At 39.9% G+C, this 20,043-nt stretch overlaps 1 protein-coding gene and 1 long non-coding RNA gene across 2 annotated transcripts; one reads left to right on the top strand and one right to left on the bottom strand.

Moving 5' to 3' along the window:
* The first annotated feature begins 5,716 nt into the window (after positions 1 to 5,716).
* Positions 5,717 to 14,784, top strand: LOC135362931 (uncharacterized). The gene is made up of 4 exons (XR_010408395.1): positions 5,717 to 6,634; positions 8,748 to 8,850; positions 10,962 to 11,064; positions 14,148 to 14,784. It is a non-coding gene; the product is annotated as an uncharacterized LOC135362931 (long non-coding RNA).
* Positions 14,785 to 15,358: 574 nt separating this feature from the next.
* On the bottom strand, positions 15,359 to 16,303 carry LOC123853572 (olfactory receptor-like protein DTMT). Its single transcript, XM_045888145.1, has one exon. The coding sequence runs from the start codon at positions 16,301 to 16,303 to the stop codon at positions 15,359 to 15,361; it is 945 nt and encodes a 314-aa protein (XP_045744101.1).
* Between the last annotated feature and the right edge of the window lie 3,740 nt (positions 16,304 to 20,043).

Genomic DNA, 20,043 nt, shown 5'->3' with positions numbered 1-20,043 from the left:
GCTATCAGACTGGATTAAAAAACAAGACCCATCGATATGCTGTCTGCAAGAGACTCATTTTAGAACCAAAGATATCCCCAGATGGAAAGTGAGGGGGTGGAAAACCATTTACCATGCTAATGGACACCAAAAGAAAGCTGGGGTGGCAATCCTTATATCAGACAAATTAGGTTTTAAACCAAAGACTGTAATAAGAGGTGAGGAAGGACATTATATCCTACTTAAAGTGTCTATCCAACAAGAAGATCTAACAATTTTAAATATCTATGCCCCTAACATGGGAGCAGCCAATTATATAAGGCAATTAATAACAAAAGCATAGAAATACATCGACAACAATACAGTAATAGTGGGGGACTTTAACACCCCCCTCACTGAAGTGGACAGATCGTCTAAGCAAAAGATCAACAAGGAAAGAAAGACTTTAAATGACACACTGGACCAAATGGACTTCACAGACATATTCAGAACATTCCATCCCAAAGCAACGGAATACACATTCTTCTCTAGTGCCCAAGGAACATTCTCCAGAATCGATCACATCCTAGGTCATAAATCAGGTCTCAACCGGTACCAAAAGAATGGGATGATTCCCTTCCTATTTTCAGACCACAATGCTTTGAAAGTAGAACTCAATCACAAGAGGAAAGTCGGAAAGAACTCAAATACATGGAGGCTAAAGAGCATCCTACTGAAGAATGAATGGGTCAACCAGGAAAATAAAGAAGAATTAAAAAAATACATGGAAGAAACCAATGAAAATGAAAACACAACTATTCAAAATCTTGGGATGCAGCAAAGGCAGTCCTAAGAGGAAAGTATATAGCAATACAAGCCTTTCTCAAGAAACAAGAAAGGTCTCAAGTACACAACCTAACCCTACACCTAAAGGAGCTGGAGAAAGAACAGCAAATAAAGCCTAAACCCAGCAGGAGAAGAGAAATCATAAAGATCAGAGCAGAAATCAATGAAATAGAAACTAAAAGAACAGTAGAACAGATGAACGAAACGAGGAGCTGGTTCTTCGAAAGAATTAACAAGATTGATAAACCCCTGGCCAGACTTATCAAAAAGAGAAGAGAAATGACCCAAATCTACAAAATCATGAATGAAAGAGGACAGATCACAACCAACACCAAAGAAATACAAACAATTATAAGAACATATTATGAGCAACTCTATGCCAGCAAATTAGATAACCTGGAAGAGATGGATGCATTCTTAGAGATGTATCAACTACCAAAACTGAACCAGGAAGAAATAGAAAACCTGAACAGACCTATAACCACTAAGGAAGTTGAAGCCGTCATCAAAAATCTCCCAAAAAACAAAAGCCCAGGGCCAGATGGCTTCCCAGGGGAATTCTACCAAACATTTCAAGAAGAATTAATACCCATTCTTCTGAAACTGTTCCAAAAAATAGAAACGGAAGGAAAACTTCCAAACTCATTTTATGAGGCCAGCATTACCTTGATCCCTAAACCAGACAAAGACCCCATCAAAAAGGAGAATTACAGACCATATCCCTGATGAACATGGATGCAAAAACTCTCACCAAAATACTATCCAATAGGATCCAACAGTAAATTAAAAGGATTATTCACCACGACCAAATGGGATTTATCCCTGGGCTGCAAGGTTGGTTCAACATCCGCAAATCAATCAATGTGATATAATACATTAACAAAAGAAAGAACAAGAATCATATGATCCTCTCAATAGATGGAGAAAAAGCTTTTGACAAAGTACAGCATCCTTTCTTGATCAAAACTATTTCGAGTATAGGCATAGAGGGTACATACCTCAATATCATAAAAGCCATCTATGAAAAACCTACAGCAAATATCACTGTCAATGGGGAAAAACTGAGAGCTTTCCCCCTAAGGTCAGGAACGCGGCAGGGATGTCCGCTATCACCACTGCTATTCAACATAATATTGGAAGTCCTAGCCACAGCAATCAGACAACAAAAAGAAATCAAAGGCATCCAAATCGGCAAAGAAGAAGTCAAACCCTCACTCTTTGCAGATGATATGATACTTTATGTGGAAAACCCCAAGACTCCACCCCAAAACTGCTAGAACTCATACAGGAATTCAGTTAAGTGGCAGGATAGAAAATCAATGCACAGAAGTCAGTGGCATTTCTATACACCAACAACAAGACAGAAGAAAGAGAAATTAAGGAGTCGATCCCATTTACAATTGCACCCAAAACCATAAGATACCTAGGAATAAATCTAACCAAAGACACAAAGGATCTGTACTCAGAAAACTATAAAATACTCATGAAAGAAATTGAGAAAGACACAAAGAAATGGAAAAACGTTCCATGCTCATGGATTGGAAGAACAAATATTGTGAAGATGTCAATGCTACCTAGAGCAATCTACACATTCAATGCAATCCCCATCAAAATACCATCCACTTTTTTCAAAGAAATGGAACAAATCATCCTAAAATTTGTATGGAATCAGAAAAGACCCCGCATAGTCAGAGGAATGTTGAAAAAGAAAAGCAAAGCCAGCGGTATCACAATTCCGGACTTCCAGCTCTATTACAAAGCTGTCATCATCAAGACAGCATGGTACTGGCACAAAAACAGACACATAGATCAATGGAACAGAATAGAGAGCCCAGAAATGGACCCACAACTCTATGGTCAACTCATCTTTGACAAAGCAGGAAAGAATGTCCAATGGAACAAAGACAGTCTCTTCAACAAATGGTGTTGGGAAAATTGGATAGCCACATGCAGAAGAATGAAACTGGACCTTTTCCTTACACCACACACAAAAATAGACTCCAAATGGTTGAAAGACCTCAATGTGAGACAGGAGTCCATCAAAATCCTAAAGGAGAACACAGGCAGCAATCTCTTTGACCTCAGCCGCAGCAACTTCTTCCTAGAAACATCGCCAAAGGCAAGGGAAGCAAGGGCAAAAATGAACTATTGGCACTTCATCAAGATAAAAATCTTTTGCAAAGCAAAGGAAACAGTCCACAAAACCAAAAGACAACCGACAGAATGGGAGAAGATATTTGCAAATGACATATCAGATAAAGGGCTAGTATCCAAAATCTATAAAGAACTCATCAAACTCAACACCCAAAGAACAAGGAATCCAATCAAGAAATGGGCAGAAGACATGAACAGACATTTTTCCAAAGAAGATATCCAAATGGCCAACAGACACATGAAAAAGTGCTCAATATCGCTCGGCATCAGGGAAATCCAAATCAAAACCTCAATGAGATACCACCCCACACCAGTCAGAATGGCTAAAATTAACAAGTCAGGAAATGACAGATGTTGGCGGGGATGCGGAGAAAGGGGAACCCTCCTACACTGTTGGTGGGAATGCAAGCTGGTGCAGCCACTCTGGAAACAGTATGGATGTTCCTCAAAAAGTTGAAAATAGAGCTACCATATGATCGAGCAATTGCACTACTGGGTATTTACTCCAAAGATACAAAAGTAGGGATCCGAAAGGGTACGTGCACCCCGATGTTTATAGCAGCAATGTCCACAATAGCCGAACTGTGGAAAGAGCCAAGATGTCCATCGACAGATGAATGGATAAAGAAGAGGTGGTATATATACACAATGGAATATTATGCAGCCATCAAAAGGAATGAGATCTTGCCATTTGCAACAATGTGATTGGAACTGGAGGGTATTATGTTGAATGAAATAAGTCAAACAGAGAAAGACATGTATCATATGATCTCACTAATATGAGGAATTCTTAATTGCAGGAAACAAACTGAGGGTTGCTGGAGTGGGGTGTGGGGTGGGAGGGATGGGGTGACTGGGTGATAAACACTGGGGTGGGTATGTGCTCTGCTAAGTGCTGTTAATTGTGCAAGACTGTTGAATCTCAGATCTGTACCTCGGAAACAAATAATGCAATGTATGTTAAGAAAAAATAAAGAAGAAGAAAGTAGCGGGAGTGGAAGAATGAAGCAGGGGAAATCGGAGGGGTAGACGAACCATGAGAGACGATGGACTCTGAAAAACAAACTGAGGGTTCTAGAGGGGAGGGGGTGTGAGGATGGTTTAGCCTGGTGGTGGGTATTGAGGAGGGCACATTCTGCATGGAGCACTGGCTGTTATGCACAAACAATGAATCATGGAACACTTCATCTAAAACTAATGATGTAATGTATGGGGATTAATATAAGAATTGAAAAAAAAAAAGAAAGAAACAAGACAGAGAATCATAGGGGTGAAAGAAAAAAATAAAACAAGATGAAACCAGAGAGGGAGACAAACCATAAGAGACTCTTAATCATAGGAAACAAGCTGAGGGTTGCCAAAAGGGAGAGGGGGTGGAGGGATGGGGTTACTGGGTGATGGACATTGGGGAGGGTATGTGTTGTAATGAGCACTGGGTATTATATAAGATGGATGAATCACAGCTGCAAAATTGTGAAGCTAAGATTTGAACTGTGGATCCCACTCAGTGTCGACACTCTTTTGACCACTGCATTCACATGTCCTTCTTTTGAGGTTAGAAAACAAAATCTAATTTTGTTTATTTACCACCTGCAAATGAAGTTACATGAAAATGTCCAAAAATTTAAATCAGTCAATAAAAATATCTTCCCTGGGGAAAAAAAAAAAAAGACGGATGAATCACATACTCCTGAAACAAATAATACATTATATGTTAAGTAACTGAATTTAAATTAAAAAAAAAAAGAAATGGTTTTTAAGTTTTTGGAGTCAGGATTTACACTCAGATCGGATAGCAAAGCCAGTGCTCTTTGTCTTATGAGTGAGACTTCCTAACTACCAGCTTGGGAAACAAAGGAAAGAATCTGAAAAATTATATTTAAGTTGTGAAAATTAAAGTAACTCAATTCAAAATGGCACACCACTTTGGAAGACATTTGGCAATTTTTTTTTAAGTTTTTATTTATTTATTTGACAGAGAGAGACAGTGAGAGCAGGAACACAAGCAGGGGGAGTGGGAGAGGGAGAAGTAGGCTTCTCGCTGAGCAGGGAGCCCAATGCAGGGCTCGATCCCAGGACCCTGGGATCATGACCTGAGCTGAAGGCAGATGCTCAACGACTGAGCCACCCAGGCGCCCCATGGCAATTTTTTAATAAAGGCAAATATAGGCTTACTATACAGCACAACAGTCATGCTCCTAGCTATTTACCCAACTGATTTGAAAATAGATCTATTTGATTCTTTTTAATGCTACATGAATCTTAAAATCTTTTGCATAGCATCTGCCTTCAGCTCAGGTCATGATCCTGGAGTCCTGGGATCGAGTATGGCATCAGCCTCCCTGCTCAGGGGGGAGTATGCTTCCCCCTCTGCCCCTCCCCCTGCTCATGCTCTCTCTCTCTCAAATAAATAATCTTTTAAAAACTTATGATTTTTTTTTAAGATTTTATTTATTTGCGAGAGAGAGAATGAGAGACAGAGAACATGAGAGGGAGGAGGGTCAGAGGGAGGAGCAGACTCCCTGCTGAGCAGGGAGCCTGGTGTGGGACTCGATCCTGGGACTCCAGGATCATGACCTGAGCCGAAGGCAGTCGCTTAACGAACTGAGCCACCCAGGCGCCCAAAAATTTATGATTAAAAAAAATCTTCTGTATAGCAAAGGAAACAGCAGAATGAAAAGGTATCCTATTGAATGGGAGAAAATATTTGTAAATATCTAATGAAGATATATACCCAAAGAAATGGTATCAGGATCTCAAAAAGATATCTTTACTCCTGTGTTCATTGCAGCATTATTTACAATAGCCACGATATGGAAACAATCCAAATGTCCATCAACAGGTAAAAGGGTAAAGAAAATGTAGCATATACATACAATGGAATATCATTCGGCCTTTAAAAAGAAAGAAACCTTAATATTCGCGACAACATGGATGAACCTAAAGGACATTATGCTAAGTGAAAAAACCCACTCACAGAAGGACAAATACTGCATGATTCCATTTTAGATATGAGGTATCTAAAATAGTCACACTCACAACTAATGATGTAATGTATGGGGATTAACATAAGAATACAAAATAAATAAATAAAAAATAAAATAGTCACACTCACAGACAAGAAAAATTGAATAGTGCTTGTCAGGGGCCACAGGGAGGAGGAAATGGAGAATTGGTTTCTCAGTGGGTATAATACATTTCTGTTACATAAGATGAGTAAGTTCTAAAGATCTGATGTACAATATAGTACCTACAGTCAATAATATGGTATTGTACACTCTAAAATATGTTAAGAGGATAGATTTCATGTTAAGTGTTCTTATCAAAAAAGAAAATAAAAGTAAAACCACAAAAGAACACAAGGAAATCCTTGGAGATAAGGGATATAGGTAATATCTTGGTTGTGGTGATAGTATCATGGGTGTATGCATAAGTCTAAACTCATCACGATGTATACATTAAATGTATGCAATTTTTATCACTTACACTTCTGTAAAGCTAAACAACAAATGGAGTATAAGCACAGTGAAAGCTTGGGGAAAATACAGAGTTCTTTTTTTTTTTTTTTTGCAGGTTAAGATTGAAGTGCTCATAGAGCATCAAGGGGAGATGTCTACTGTGAAGATGAAAATAAAAATTGGAAACTGGTGAAAGATCTGCAGATAGAGATGTGGCGGTAAGCAGAATATATGAAAGGATTAAAATAATGGATTTAGATGCCATCACCTTGGGGAGACAATAGGAAACAAACCACCCAAAGTTGGAATTCTAGACAATGCCATGCATGGGGTTAAGACTGAAAAATCAATGGTTTCTCCCCTTATTTCTGAGGTGGGGGAAAAGGAGAAGAAGAAACCCTAAAATTAGCCTGAGAAATTAAGCTCAATATTGACCAATTCTGGGACTTTGGCAAGTCATCAAATTCCACATTTTCAATTTTTAAGATGGTGGTAAGATTCCTTTGTGGAATCATCATAAGAGTAGAGTAAGATCATGGATGTAAAATTTGTTTAAAAATTCCAAAATACTCGGGTGCCTGGGTGGCTCAGTCATTAAGCGTCTGCCTTCGGCTCAGGTCATGGTCCCAGGGTCCTGGGATCGAGTCCCACATTGGGCTCCCTGCTCGGCAGGAAGCCTGCTTCTCCCTCTCCCGCTCCCCCTGCTTGTATTCCTGCTCTCACTATCTCTCTTTCTCTGTCAAATAAATAAATAAAATCTAAAAAAAAAAAAATTCCAAAATACTAAGCAGGAGGGAGACACCCTTAAACAGTAAGGCTGTTAATTGCACTACTGGGTATTTACCCCAAAGATACAAAAGTAGGGATCCGAAGGGGTACGTGCACCCCGATGTTTATAGCAGCAATGTCCACAATAGCCAAACTGTGGAAAGAGCCAAGATGTCCATCGACAGATGAATGGATAAAGAAGATGTGGTATATATATACGATGGAATATTATGCAGCCATCAAAAGGAATGAGATCTTGCCATTTGCAACGACGTGGATGGAACTGGAGGGTATTATGTTGAGTGAAATAAGTCAAACAGAGAAAGACATGTATCCTATGATCTCACTGATATGAGGAATTCTTAATCGCAGGAAACAAACTGAGTGTTGTTGGAGTGGGGGGTGGGGTGGGAGGGATGGGGGGACTGGGTGATAGACACTGGGGAGTGTATGTGCTCTGGTAAGCGCTGTGAATTGTGCAAGACTGTTGAATCTCAGATCTGTACCTCTGAAACAAATAATGCAATATATGTTAAGAAAAAAAAAAAAAAGAAGAAGAAGAAGAAGGTAGCGGGAGGGGAAGAATGAAGCGGGGGAAATCGGAGGGGTAGACGAACCATGAGAGACGATGGACTCTGAAAAACAAACAGGGTTCTAGAGGGGAGGGGGGTGGGAGGATGGGTTAGCCTGGTGGTGGGTATTTAGGAGGGCACATTCTGCATGGAGCACTGGGTGTTATGCACAAACAATGAATCATGGAACACTTCATCTAAAACTAATGTTGTAATGTAAGGGGATTAACATAAGAATAAAAAAATTAAAAAAAAAAAAAAAAAAAAAAAAAAGAAAATGTAGCATATACATACAATGGAATATCATTCGGCCTTTAAAAAGAAAGAAACCTTAATATTCGCGACAACATGGATGAACCTAAAGGACATTATGCTAAGTGAAAAAACCCACTCACAGAAGGACAAATACTGCATGATTCCATTTTAGATATGAGGTATCTAAAATAGTCACACTCACAACTAATGATGTAATGTATGGGGATTAACATAAGAATACAAAATAAATAAATAAAAAATAAAATAGTCACACTCACAGACAAGAAAAATTGAATAGTGCTTGTCAGGGGCCACAGGGAGGAGGAAATGGAGAATTGGTTTCTCAGTGGGTATAATACATTTCTGTTACATAAGATGAGTAAGTTCTAAAGATCTGATGTACAATATAGTACCTACAGTCAATAATATGGTATTGTACACTCTAAAATATGTTAAGAGGATAGATTTCATGTTAAGTGTTCTTATCAAAAAAGAAAATAAAAGTAAAACCACAAAAGAACACAAGGAAATCCTTGGAGATAAGGGATATAGGTAATATCTTGGTTGTGGTGATAGTATCATGGGTGTATGCATAAGTCTAAACTCATCACGATGTATACATTAAATGTATGCAATTTTTATCACTTACACTTCTGTAAAGCTAAACAACAAATGGAGTATAAGCACAGTGAAAGCTTGGGGAAAATACAGAGTTCTTTTTTTTTTTTTTTTGCAGGTTAAGATTGAAGTGCTCATAGAGCATCAAGGGGAGATGTCTACTGTGAAGATGAAAATAAAAATTGGAAACTGGTGAAAGATCTGCAGATAGAGATGTGGCGGTAAGCAGAATATATGAAAGGATTAAAATAATGGATTTAGATGCCATCACCTTGGGGAGACAATAGGAAACAAACCACCCAAAGTTGGAATTCTAGACAATGCCATGCATGGGGTTAAGACTGAAAAATCAATGGTTTCTCCCCTTATTTCTGAGGTGGGGGAAAAGGAGAAGAAGAAACCCTAAAATTAGCCTGAGAAATTAAGCTCAATATTGACCAATTCTGGGACTTTGGCAAGTCATCAAATTCCACATTTTCAATTTTTAAGATGGTGGTAAGATTCCTTTGTGGAATCATCATAAGAGTAGAGTAAGATCATGGATGTAAAATTTGTTTAAAAATTCCAAAATACTCGGGTGCCTGGGTGGCTCAGTCATTAAGCGTCTGCCTTCGGCTCAGGTCATGGTCCCAGGGTCCTGGGATCGAGTCCCACATTGGGCTCCCTGCTCGGCAGGAAGCCTGCTTCTCCCTCTCCCGCTCCCCCTGCTTGTATTCCTGCTCTCACTATCTCTCTTTCTCTGTCAAATAAATAAATAAAATCTAAAAAAAAAAAAATTCCAAAATACTAAGCAGGAGGGAGACACCCTTAAACAGTAAGGCTGTTAATTGCACTACTGGGTATTTACCCCAAAGATACAAAAGTAGGGATCCGAAGGGGTACGTGCACCCCGATGTTTATAGCAGCAATGTCCACAATAGCCAAACTGTGGAAAGAGCCAAGATGTCCATCGACAGATGAATGGATAAAGAAGATGTGGTATATATATACGATGGAATATTATGCAGCCATCAAAAGGAATGAGATCTTGCCATTTGCAACGACGTGGATGGAACTGGAGGGTATTATGTTGAGTGAAATAAGTCAAACAGAGAAAGACATGTATCCTATGATCTCACTGATATGAGGAATTCTTAATCGCAGGAAACAAACTGAGTGTTGTTGGAGTGGGGGGTGGGGTGGGAGGGATGGGGGGACTGGGTGATAGACACTGGGGAGTGTATGTGCTCTGGTAAGCGCTGTGAATTGTGCAAGACTGTTGAATCTCAGATCTGTACCTCTGAAACAAATAATGCAATATATGTTAAGAAAAAAAAAAAAAGAAGAAGAAGAAGAAGGTAGCGGGAGGGGAAGAATGAAGCGGGGGAAATCGGAGGGGTAGACGAACCATGAGAGACGATGGACTCTGAAAAACAAACAGGGTTCTAGAGGGGAGGGGGGTGGGAGGATGGGTTAGCCTGGTGGTGGGTATTTAGGAGGGCACATTCTGCATGGAGCACTGGGTGTTATGCACAAACAATGAATCATGGAACACTTCATCTAAAACTAATGTTGTAATGTAAGGGGATTAACATAAGAATAAAAAAATTAAAAAAAAAAAAAAAAAAAAAAAAAGAAAATGTAGCATATACATACAATGGAATATCATTCGGCCTTTAAAAAGAAAGAAACCTTAATATTCGCGACAACATGGATGAACCTAAAGGACATTATGCTAAGTGAAAAAACCCACTCACAGAAGGACAAATACTGCATGATTCCATTTTAGATATGAGGTATCTAAAATAGTCACACTCACAACTAATGATGTAATGTATGGGGATTAACATAAGAATACAAAATAAATAAATAAAAAATAAAATAGTCACACTCACAGACAAGAAAAATTGAATAGTGCTTGTCAGGGGCCACAGGGAGGAGGAAATGGAGAATTGGTTTCTCAGTGGGTATAATACATTTCTGTTACATAAGATGAGTAAGTTCTAAAGATCTGATGTACAATATAGTACCTACAGTCAATAATATGGTATTGTACACTCTAAAATATGTTAAGAGGATAGATTTCATGTTAAGTGTTCTTATCAAAAAAGAAAATAAAAGTAAAACCACAAAAGAACACAAGGAAATCCTTGGAGATAAGGGATATAGGTAATATCTTGGTTGTGGTGATAGTATCATGGGTGTATGCATAAGTCTAAACTCATCACGATGTATACATTAAATGTATGCAATTTTTATCACTTACACTTCTGTAAAGCTAAACAACAAATGGAGTATAAGCACAGTGAAAGCTTGGGGAAAATACAGAGTTCTTTTTTTTTTTTTTTTGCAGGTTAAGATTGAAGTGCTCATAGAGCATCAAGGGGAGATGTCTACTGTGAAGATGAAAATAAAAATTGGAAACTGGTGAAAGATCTGCAGATAGAGATGTGGCGGTAAGCAGAATATATGAAAGGATTAAAATAATGGATTTAGATGCCATCACCTTGGGGAGACAATAGGAAACAAACCACCCAAAGTTGGAATTCTAGACAATGCCATGCATGGGGTTAAGACTGAAAAATCAATGGTTTCTCCCCTTATTTCTGAGGTGGGGGAAAAGGAGAAGAAGAAACCCTAAAATTAGCCTGAGAAATTAAGCTCAATATTGACCAATTCTGGGACTTTGGCAAGTCATCAAATTCCACATTTTCAATTTTTAAGATGGTGGTAAGATTCCTTTGTGGAATCATCATAAGAGTAGAGTAAGATCATGGATGTAAAATTTGTTTAAAAATTCCAAAATACTCGGGTGCCTGGGTGGCTCAGTCATTAAGCGTCTGCCTTCGGCTCAGGTCATGGTCCCAGGGTCCTGGGATCGAGTCCCACATTGGGCTCCCTGCTCGGCAGGAAGCCTGCTTCTCCCTCTCCCGCTCCCCCTGCTTGTATTCCTGCTCTCACTATCTCTCTTTCTCTGTCAAATAAATAAATAAAATCTAAAAAAAAAAAAATTCCAAAATACTAAGCAGGAGGGAGACACCCTTAAACAGTAAGGCTGTTAATTGCACTACTGGGTATTTACCCCAAAGATACAAAAGTAGGGATCCGAAGGGGTACGTGCACCCCGATGTTTATAGCAGCAATGTCCACAATAGCCAAACTGTGGAAAGAGCCAAGATGTCCATCGACAGATGAATGGATAAAGAAGATGTGGTATATATATACGATGGAATATTATGCAGCCATCAAAAGGAATGAGATCTTGCCATTTGCAACGACGTGGATGGAACTGGAGGGTATTATGTTGAGTGAAATAAGTCAAACAGAGAAAGACATGTATCCTATGATCTCACTGATATGAGGAATTCTTAATCGCAGGAAACAAACTGAGTGTTGTTGGAGTGGGGGGTGGGGTGGGAGGGATGGGGGGACTGGGTGATAGACACTGGGGAGTGTATGTGCTCTGGTAAGCGCTGTGAATTGTGCAAGACTGTTGAATCTCAGATCTGTACCTCTGAAACAAATAATGCAATATATGTTAAGAAAAAAAGAAGAAGAAGAAGAAGAAGGTAGCGGGAGGGGAAGAATGAAGCGGGGGAAATCGGAGGGGTAGACGAACCATGAGAGACGATGGACTCTGAAAAACAAACAGGGTTCTAGAGGGGAGGGGGGTGGGAGGATGGGTTAGCCTGGTGGTGGGTATTTAGGAGGGCACATTCTGCATGGAGCACTGGGTGTTGTGCACAAACAATGAATCATGGAACACTTCATCTAAAACTAATGTTGTAATGTAAGGGGATTAACTAAGAATAAAAAAATTAAAAAAAAAAACAAAACAGTAAGGCTGTTAACAAGGCTCTGGCTTTCCCATACCTGTGGGAGTAACCTGTAAGGTCCTAGGTATGCGTTAACTCCCAGGTAAAGACAAACTAAACTATTGTAGCAAATGAGATAGAAAGTCCACTTTAGGTTCAGGTCAGGTCAAAAAGACAATGTAGACATGAAGATAAATCAGAGGAGAAAAGGTTAAGAGACAGAATAATGCAAACCCTTGTTCGGGAAGAGGTAAGTAAAAGTCTGCATTCAATGATGAAAGTCCAATTTTATCAGAGGTAAGCAGAGGGGTGAGATGCTTGAGTTTTAGTCAATATTGACCTCGGAGAGCAGAGTTTTAGTTAAAAAAATAAGCGCATGATATATTAGTTGTTTAACAACTGGAGACAGGAAGATCAATTAAAAGTTTAAAAATAATGCTTCTTCAGAGTCACCTGGGAATAACAAACAGAAAGACCTTGTTGGCAGGTCACTGAGATCCCCTTTCTGAGTGCAACTACGTAACTCCACTTCTTTTACGTATTGAACAATTATTTAGTATGTCATTTTATTTATTATTTATTTATATTATGTTCAATTAGCCAACATATAGTATATAATTCGCACTTTTTTTGCCATAATTCGTTTTTGATGCAGTGTTCAATGATTCATTAGCTGCGTCTAACACCCAGTGCTCATCACAACACATGCGCTCCTTAATATCCATCACCCAGTTACTCCTTTCCCCCACCCCCTCCCTTCTGTAACCCTCAGTTTGTTTCCTGGAGTCCAGAGTCTCTCATGGTTTGTCTCCCTCTCTGATTTCTTCCCATTCAGAGTTCCCTCCCTTCCTCTATGGTTCTCTGCGCTATTCCTTATGTTCCACATATGAGTGAAACCATATGATAATTGTCTTTCTCTGCTTGTCTTATTTCACTTAGCATAATCCCCTCCAGTTCCATCCATGTCAATGCAAATGGTAGGTATTCGTCCTTTCTGGTGGCTGAGTAATATTCCATTGTGTATATGAACCACATCTTCTTTATCCATTCATCTGTTAAAGGACATCTCGGCTCCTTCCACAGTTTGGCTATTGTGGACATCACTGCTATGAACATTGGGGTGCATGTGCCCCTTTTCACTACATCTGTATCTTTGGGATAAATACCTAGAAGTGCAATCACTGAGTCATAGGGTAGCTCTATTTTTAACGTCTTGAGGAACCTCCATACTGTTTTCCAAAGTGGCTATACCAGCTTGCATTCCCAACAACAGTATAAGAGGGTTCCCCTTTCTCCACATCCTTGCCAACATTTGTTGTTTACTGTCTTGTTAATTTTTGCCATTTTAACTGTTGTAAGGTGGTATCTCATTGTGGTTTTGATTTGTATTTCCCTGATGGCTAGTGATGTTGAACTCATTTTTTCATATCTGTTAGCCATTTGTATGTCTTCTTTGGAGAAGTGTCTGTTCATGTCTTCTGCCCATTTCTTTACTGGATTATTTGTTTGCTGTTGTTGTTGTTGTTGTTTTTTCAGGTGTTGAGTTTGGTAAGTTCTTTATAGATCTTGGATACCAGTCCTTTATCTGTAATGTCATTTGCAAATATCTTCTCCCATTCCATGGATTGCCTTAGTTTTGTTGACTGTTTCCTTTGCTGTGCAGAACTTTTTCTCTTGATGAAATTCCAGAGGTTCATTTTTGCTTTTGTTTCCCTTGCCTTTAGAGATGTGTCTTGAAAGAAGCCACTGTGCCAATGTCAAAGAGGTTACTGCCTATGTTCTTCTCTAGGATTTTGATGGATTCCTGTCTCACATTGAGGTCTTTCATCCATTTTGACTTTATCTTTGTGCATGATGTAACAGAATGGTCCAGTTTCGTTCTTCTGCATGTGGCTGTCCAATTCTCCCAGCACCATTTATTGAAGAGACTGTCTTTTTTCTACTAGATATTCTTTCCTGATTTGTCAAAGATTAGTTGACCATAGAATTGAGGGTCCACTTCTGGTATCATAAAAGCCATCTATGGAAAGCCCACAATGAATATTCTCAATGGGGAAAACCTGAGAGCCTTTCCCTTAAGGTCAGGAACACCACAGGGATGCCCACTCTCACCACATTTGTTCAACATAGTTTTAGAAGTCCTAGCCTCAGCAATCAGACAACAAAAAGAAATAAAAGGCATTAAAATTGGCAAAGAAGAAGTCAACTCTCTCTCTTCGCAGATGATGTGATACTTTATGTGGAAAACCCAAAAGACTCCACCCCAAAATTACTAGAACTCATACAGCAATTCAGCAATGTGGCAGGATACAAAATCAATGCACAGAAATCAGTTGTATTTCTATACACTAACAATGTAACTGAAGAAAGAGAAATTAAAGAATTGATTCCATTTACAATAGCACCAAAAACCATAAGATACCTAGGAATAAACCTAGCCAAAGAGGTAAAGGATCTATACTGTAGAAACTACAGATCATTTATGAAAGAAATTGAGAAAGACACAAAAAGATGGAAAAACATTCCATGCTCATGGATTGGAAGAAAAAAACATTGTTAAAATGTCTATGCTACCAGAGCAATCTACACTTTCAATGCAATCCCTATCAAAATACCATTGAGATTTTTCACAGAGCTGGAACAAACAATCCTAAAATTTGTATGGAACCAGAAAAGACCCTGAATCACCAGGGAATGTTGAAAAAGAAAACCAAACCTGGGGGCATCACAATACCTGCTTCAAGCTATATTACAAAGCTGTGATAATCAAGACAGCATAATATCGGCACAAAAACAGACACATAGATCAATGGAACAGAACAGTATGTCATTTTAACAGAAAATTTCATAGTGAAAAAAAGCCTGGGTCAAAATTCCTATATTAATATCAATGTATCTACTTGATAAAATTATGTAAAAATCCCCAGCTTTGCCATTATACAAGGAAGGAAGTTTTCTTCTTGAAAAGAACTCTTCCTAGGGCTCCCTTCATGTCTCTGTTCCTCAGGCTGTAGATGAAGGGGTTCAGCATGGGGGTGACCACAGTGTACATCATAGCCATGACAGTCTCCTTAACAGTAGAATTATTAGTTGATGGGCATAAGTAGAGACCAATAACTGTCCCATAGAAGAGAGACACCACAGAGAGGTGGGAGCCACAGGTGGAGAAGGCTTTGTGAATACCCTTAGCAGAAGGGAACTTGAGGATAGAGGACACAGTCCGTGCATAAGACATGATGATGAGGAGGAAGGGGGTGACAAGAATGAGCCCTCCCATGATAAATATCACCAACTCATTAACTCGAGTGTCAGAGCAGGCCAGCTTCAGCAGAGCAGACATATCACAGAAAAAGTGGGGGATTGTGTTGTCTGCACAAAACCACAATCTGGCCATGAGCAGAGTGTGTAGCATAGCATGGAACATGGTCAGCACCCAGGAAAGCACCACCAGGGAGAGACAGAGCTTGGGGCTCATGATGGTGGTGTAGTGCAAAGGGAAGCAGATGGCCACATAGCGGTCATAGGCCATGGCTACCAGGAGGAAGCTCTCTAGGTCAGCAAAAAACAGGAAGAAGTACATCTGGGTCAGGCAGCCAGCATAGGGGATGGATGAGTCTTGGCTCTGCATGGTTTGCAACAACTTGGGAATGGTCACAGAAGAGAAACAGATATCAGAGAAAGACAAATTGCTGAGAAACAAATACATGGGCGTGTGGAGGTGGGAGTCCAGGCGAATGAGGACAATGATGAGAAGGTTCCCCAGGATGGTGGTAACATACATGGCCAGGAACAGGGCATAGAACAGGTCTCGCTGATCTGGATAAATCGGCAGACCCAGGAGGACAAATTCTGAGATGACAGTTTGATTCTTTTCTGTCATGCTCTGTCTTCAGTATCTTTAGGAGGAGATAATAGTGTCCATTATAAACCTGAATAAAAATAAACATATTTCTATGATACATGGTAATTTGTTCTGCAATAATTGATTTCACCCTCATTATCCGGAACATTTTGTAACCACAAATATAACAAATCACTAAATCCAATCACTTTCAGACTTTTTTTTCATCTCTCATTCATTACCATTTAACAATATTGACTCTTCCTTCCCTTCTGAAACACTCTCATCTCTTATCTTCTGTGCAATCATCCCGGTTCTCAGCCCTTCATTCTCAGTAACTGTGATTGGTGTCTTCTATAACAGTATCTTATATATTGGTGTTTCCTTAGGCTTTTTCCTAAATACTGTTCTCTTATAGTGCTACATATGCAGCCCTAAAAGAATGGCCTATTCCCATGGCATAAATCACCATATAAATCTCATTGATAAACCTCTATCATGTCAGAAACTGTATCAATTGCTTAGTGATTATCTCTTCAGATAAAATCACAAGCATCTTTGGTTCAATAAATCACAAATAAAACTCACGATCTCACCCTGCCCTTCTCCCAATCTGTGCCTCCAAGTCTCTCACATCTCAGTAAAAGAAATCCAGGCACAACTCATACACCTGAGTTTTCTTTCCTTCTGTCCTTTCTCTTATCCTCAATATCCAATCTGTCAACACATCCTACAGTTTCTGCCACATTAAACCTCTTTTTCATTCATCCACTCCTTATCTGGTTGCATCACTATCCTGGCTGGGCTGACATCATGTCTTATCTGTACTATTGGAACAGGTTCTTCTCTCTTCACTCATCTCTCTGCTTCCACACTTGAACACTTTCTCCTTTGGGACGCCTGAGTGGCTCAGTCCGTTAAGCATCTGCCTTCGGCTCAGGTCATGATCCCAGGGTCCTGGGATAGAGCCCCACATCAGGCTCCCTGCTCAGTGGGGAGTCTGCTTCTCCCTCTGACCCTCCACCCCTCTCGTGCCCTCTCTCTCACACTCTCTTCTCTCAAATAAATAAAATCTTAAAAAAAAACAAACAAACCCACTCTCTCCTTCAATATACTTCATTCACAATGTGGCATTCTAAGATGAAAATCTGATCGTCATCCTTCCTGATGCCTTCATGGATTCTCATGGCTCTTAAGATAAAAGGCAGGGGACGCCTGGGTGGCTCAGCCAGTTAAGTATCTGCCTTTGGCTCGGGTCATGATCCCAGAGTCCTGGGATTGAGTCCTTCATCGGGCTCCTTGCTCCACGGGGAGCCTGCTTCTCCCTCTGCCTCTCCCCCCTGCTTGTTCTCTCTCACTTCTCTCTCTCAAATAAAATCTTAAAAAAAAAAGATAAAGGCAAAATTCCTTTCAAAGGAATTGCACAAAAGGTGCTTCATGACCTGACCCTTGCCGACTTCCACAGCTTCACCTGGCCCCATAGTGACACTCACAGTTACCTCTCCAGAAATGCTGGACTTGAAAGGCACAATTTCTTGCTTCCAGCCTTTTCTACTTGCTGTCCCACCCCTGCCTAGCATCTTCCTCCCTCTGCTTCCTCTTCCCCTGTTTGCTCCTACTCACCCTTCAGCCATATTCCATGTCACTTACTCAGCTGTATCTCTCCTGTCCCCACTCCTCAGACCAGGTGAGAACCTGCTACTATGTTTCCCTAGCATCCTGTACTTGTCCCTAAGACACTAAATGCCCAGGGGATTGTTTCCAGCTGTTCTCCCTATTGCATTGTAAACATGCAGGAAAGGCCACGTCTGCCTTCATGACTGCAGAAGTGTCAGCACCTGGCTCAGTGCCTGGATATAGCCAATGTTTCATAAATATTTACTGGCTGTGCTTCAGGCTGAGACATGCATTCCTTCAACTTTAGAGACAGCAAACTCTTATTAGAATATCTACTTCTTAAATAACCATCTTAGAACAAAAACTTACTTTTTGACACTTTATTATAGAATTCCCTGACATAACCTCTAACTCATGGAAAATCTGACCTTCAACTACACTGCTCTTTAACCTAAACAGACAACCCAGTATACATCCACACCATCACTATTTCCTTGTGTTATATCCACAGGATTCAGCGATATTGCTGTAAAAAAAAATGAATCTGATGGATCTTGAGATTTAGTAATTTGGGGAGAAAAGGAAGAAATAAAGGTAATTTCTACACTTGAGGCCTTATATAGCAATATTTATTAATGCTATCATTAAAAAAAGACTAAATGCAACTGTTGTGAACATCAGTCAAAATAGTTCCAGAATGTGGGGAAGTCTCAGGATGCAGGGAGGTGAAGACGACGAGGATTATCATACCTGAAGAACTATCCTGCAGAACGTCACACAACCTGGGAAAGCAAGGTCCTTGGGTTGGAAGGACCTAAGGTACCAGCTCATTCCCTCTCTGCCCAACTTACCCAGTGTGTCTGAGGGTGACTCCAGCACCTAACCTAAGGTCCCGTTTCCCCTTATTTATCGAGACATGTGAAGCGACAGCCTCTGTAGTTGTCACCTGTGTCTGTAATATTCCTTCTCACATGTCCTGTTCTACACATCCCTGGGCCTGGGGGGCCCTGGATCCCAGAGGAGCCTAGGTCCTAAAGGAACTCATTAAAGACACAGAAATTACCCAGGACCCTTAGGACAAATGCTCTGAGTCCTGGAGCAGTGACTATTACATCACTGGTCACACCTGACTATATTGGGGGAAAGTGAGGAAGGAGAGAAGTTCATATATGGATGCTTAATCACTGCCTGTTTAGGGAATGGACAGTAGTCCCATGGGGCTAGAGCCCACATTTTGGTAGGTGAAGGAGAATGGTTGGAGAAGCCATAGAAAGGAACAGGGACCAGGCCATGAATATCCTAAAATATCTTACAGTGTAAGAGGATTTATCTTGTGGGCAAGAAGTCATCAGTGGTTTTTGAACAAAGTGCCATGAAAGACACATATTTTGGAAAGATTGCCAGGGTGCCATAATCTCTCACCATGATCCAGTTTCTCATAAACATACTCAAGGAGAGAGATAAACCTGCAGCAAACAAAGATCAGATCTCTATGACCCAAGCATATGCAGATGCATAGAAAGTACTAGAATAAAAGAGAATTCTCCCAGATTATTTTCAATTTTTCCTCAAGCAGAGATAGAAAAGAAGCCCAGATTTTCATTCCATTGAGGTGTGTTTAGCTTCTTACCTCTGTAGGAAGCCTTAATAGCACCCTGCCACCACTCTCCTGTGTCAGATTACCTCATTTCCAGCTGTTTCTTACTCTGTATTGATCATAAGGCCATAGGTAATATTTATAACTCCTTCTTCCTTATTTCCTCTATGTGTATCACTTCAGCTTTACATTCTGAAATACATATGTTTCTTTACATTCAACTTTCATTCCTTGGGAGTCTGAATCCTCAGTGTTAATGTCTTTATTGGGTTACTATAGTTTACCATTAACTTTTACTAAGGAGTACTCCAAAGAGTACTCCTGGATATCAGGCATGGTCTTTCCACATTGTGTAGAGAAATCCAATTTTCTATTGTTAATTTGGATTGAATTACCCCAGATAGTATGGTAACTCATTTCTTTGCCTGTTGGTTCAGTAACACACACAAAAAACTAAAATGGTCAAGTGGCAGTCTCAGCTTCCTGTAGAATAGAACCATTAAAGCAATCCTGGTAGAAACATTCCTGAGGAGCTGTACCAGAAACTTCTTGTGCCCCACTTCAG

The sequence above is a fragment of the Mirounga angustirostris genome, unplaced genomic scaffold (genome assembly GCF_029215605.1).
Source record: "Mirounga angustirostris isolate CCGP_5_RB_7025 unplaced genomic scaffold, mMirAng1.0.hap1 SCAF_17, whole genome shotgun sequence".
Lineage (NCBI taxonomy): Eukaryota > Metazoa > Chordata > Mammalia > Carnivora > Phocidae > Mirounga > Mirounga angustirostris.
The sequence above is the reverse complement of the archived record's forward strand: the minus strand, read 5'-3'. Positions and strand labels throughout refer to the sequence as shown.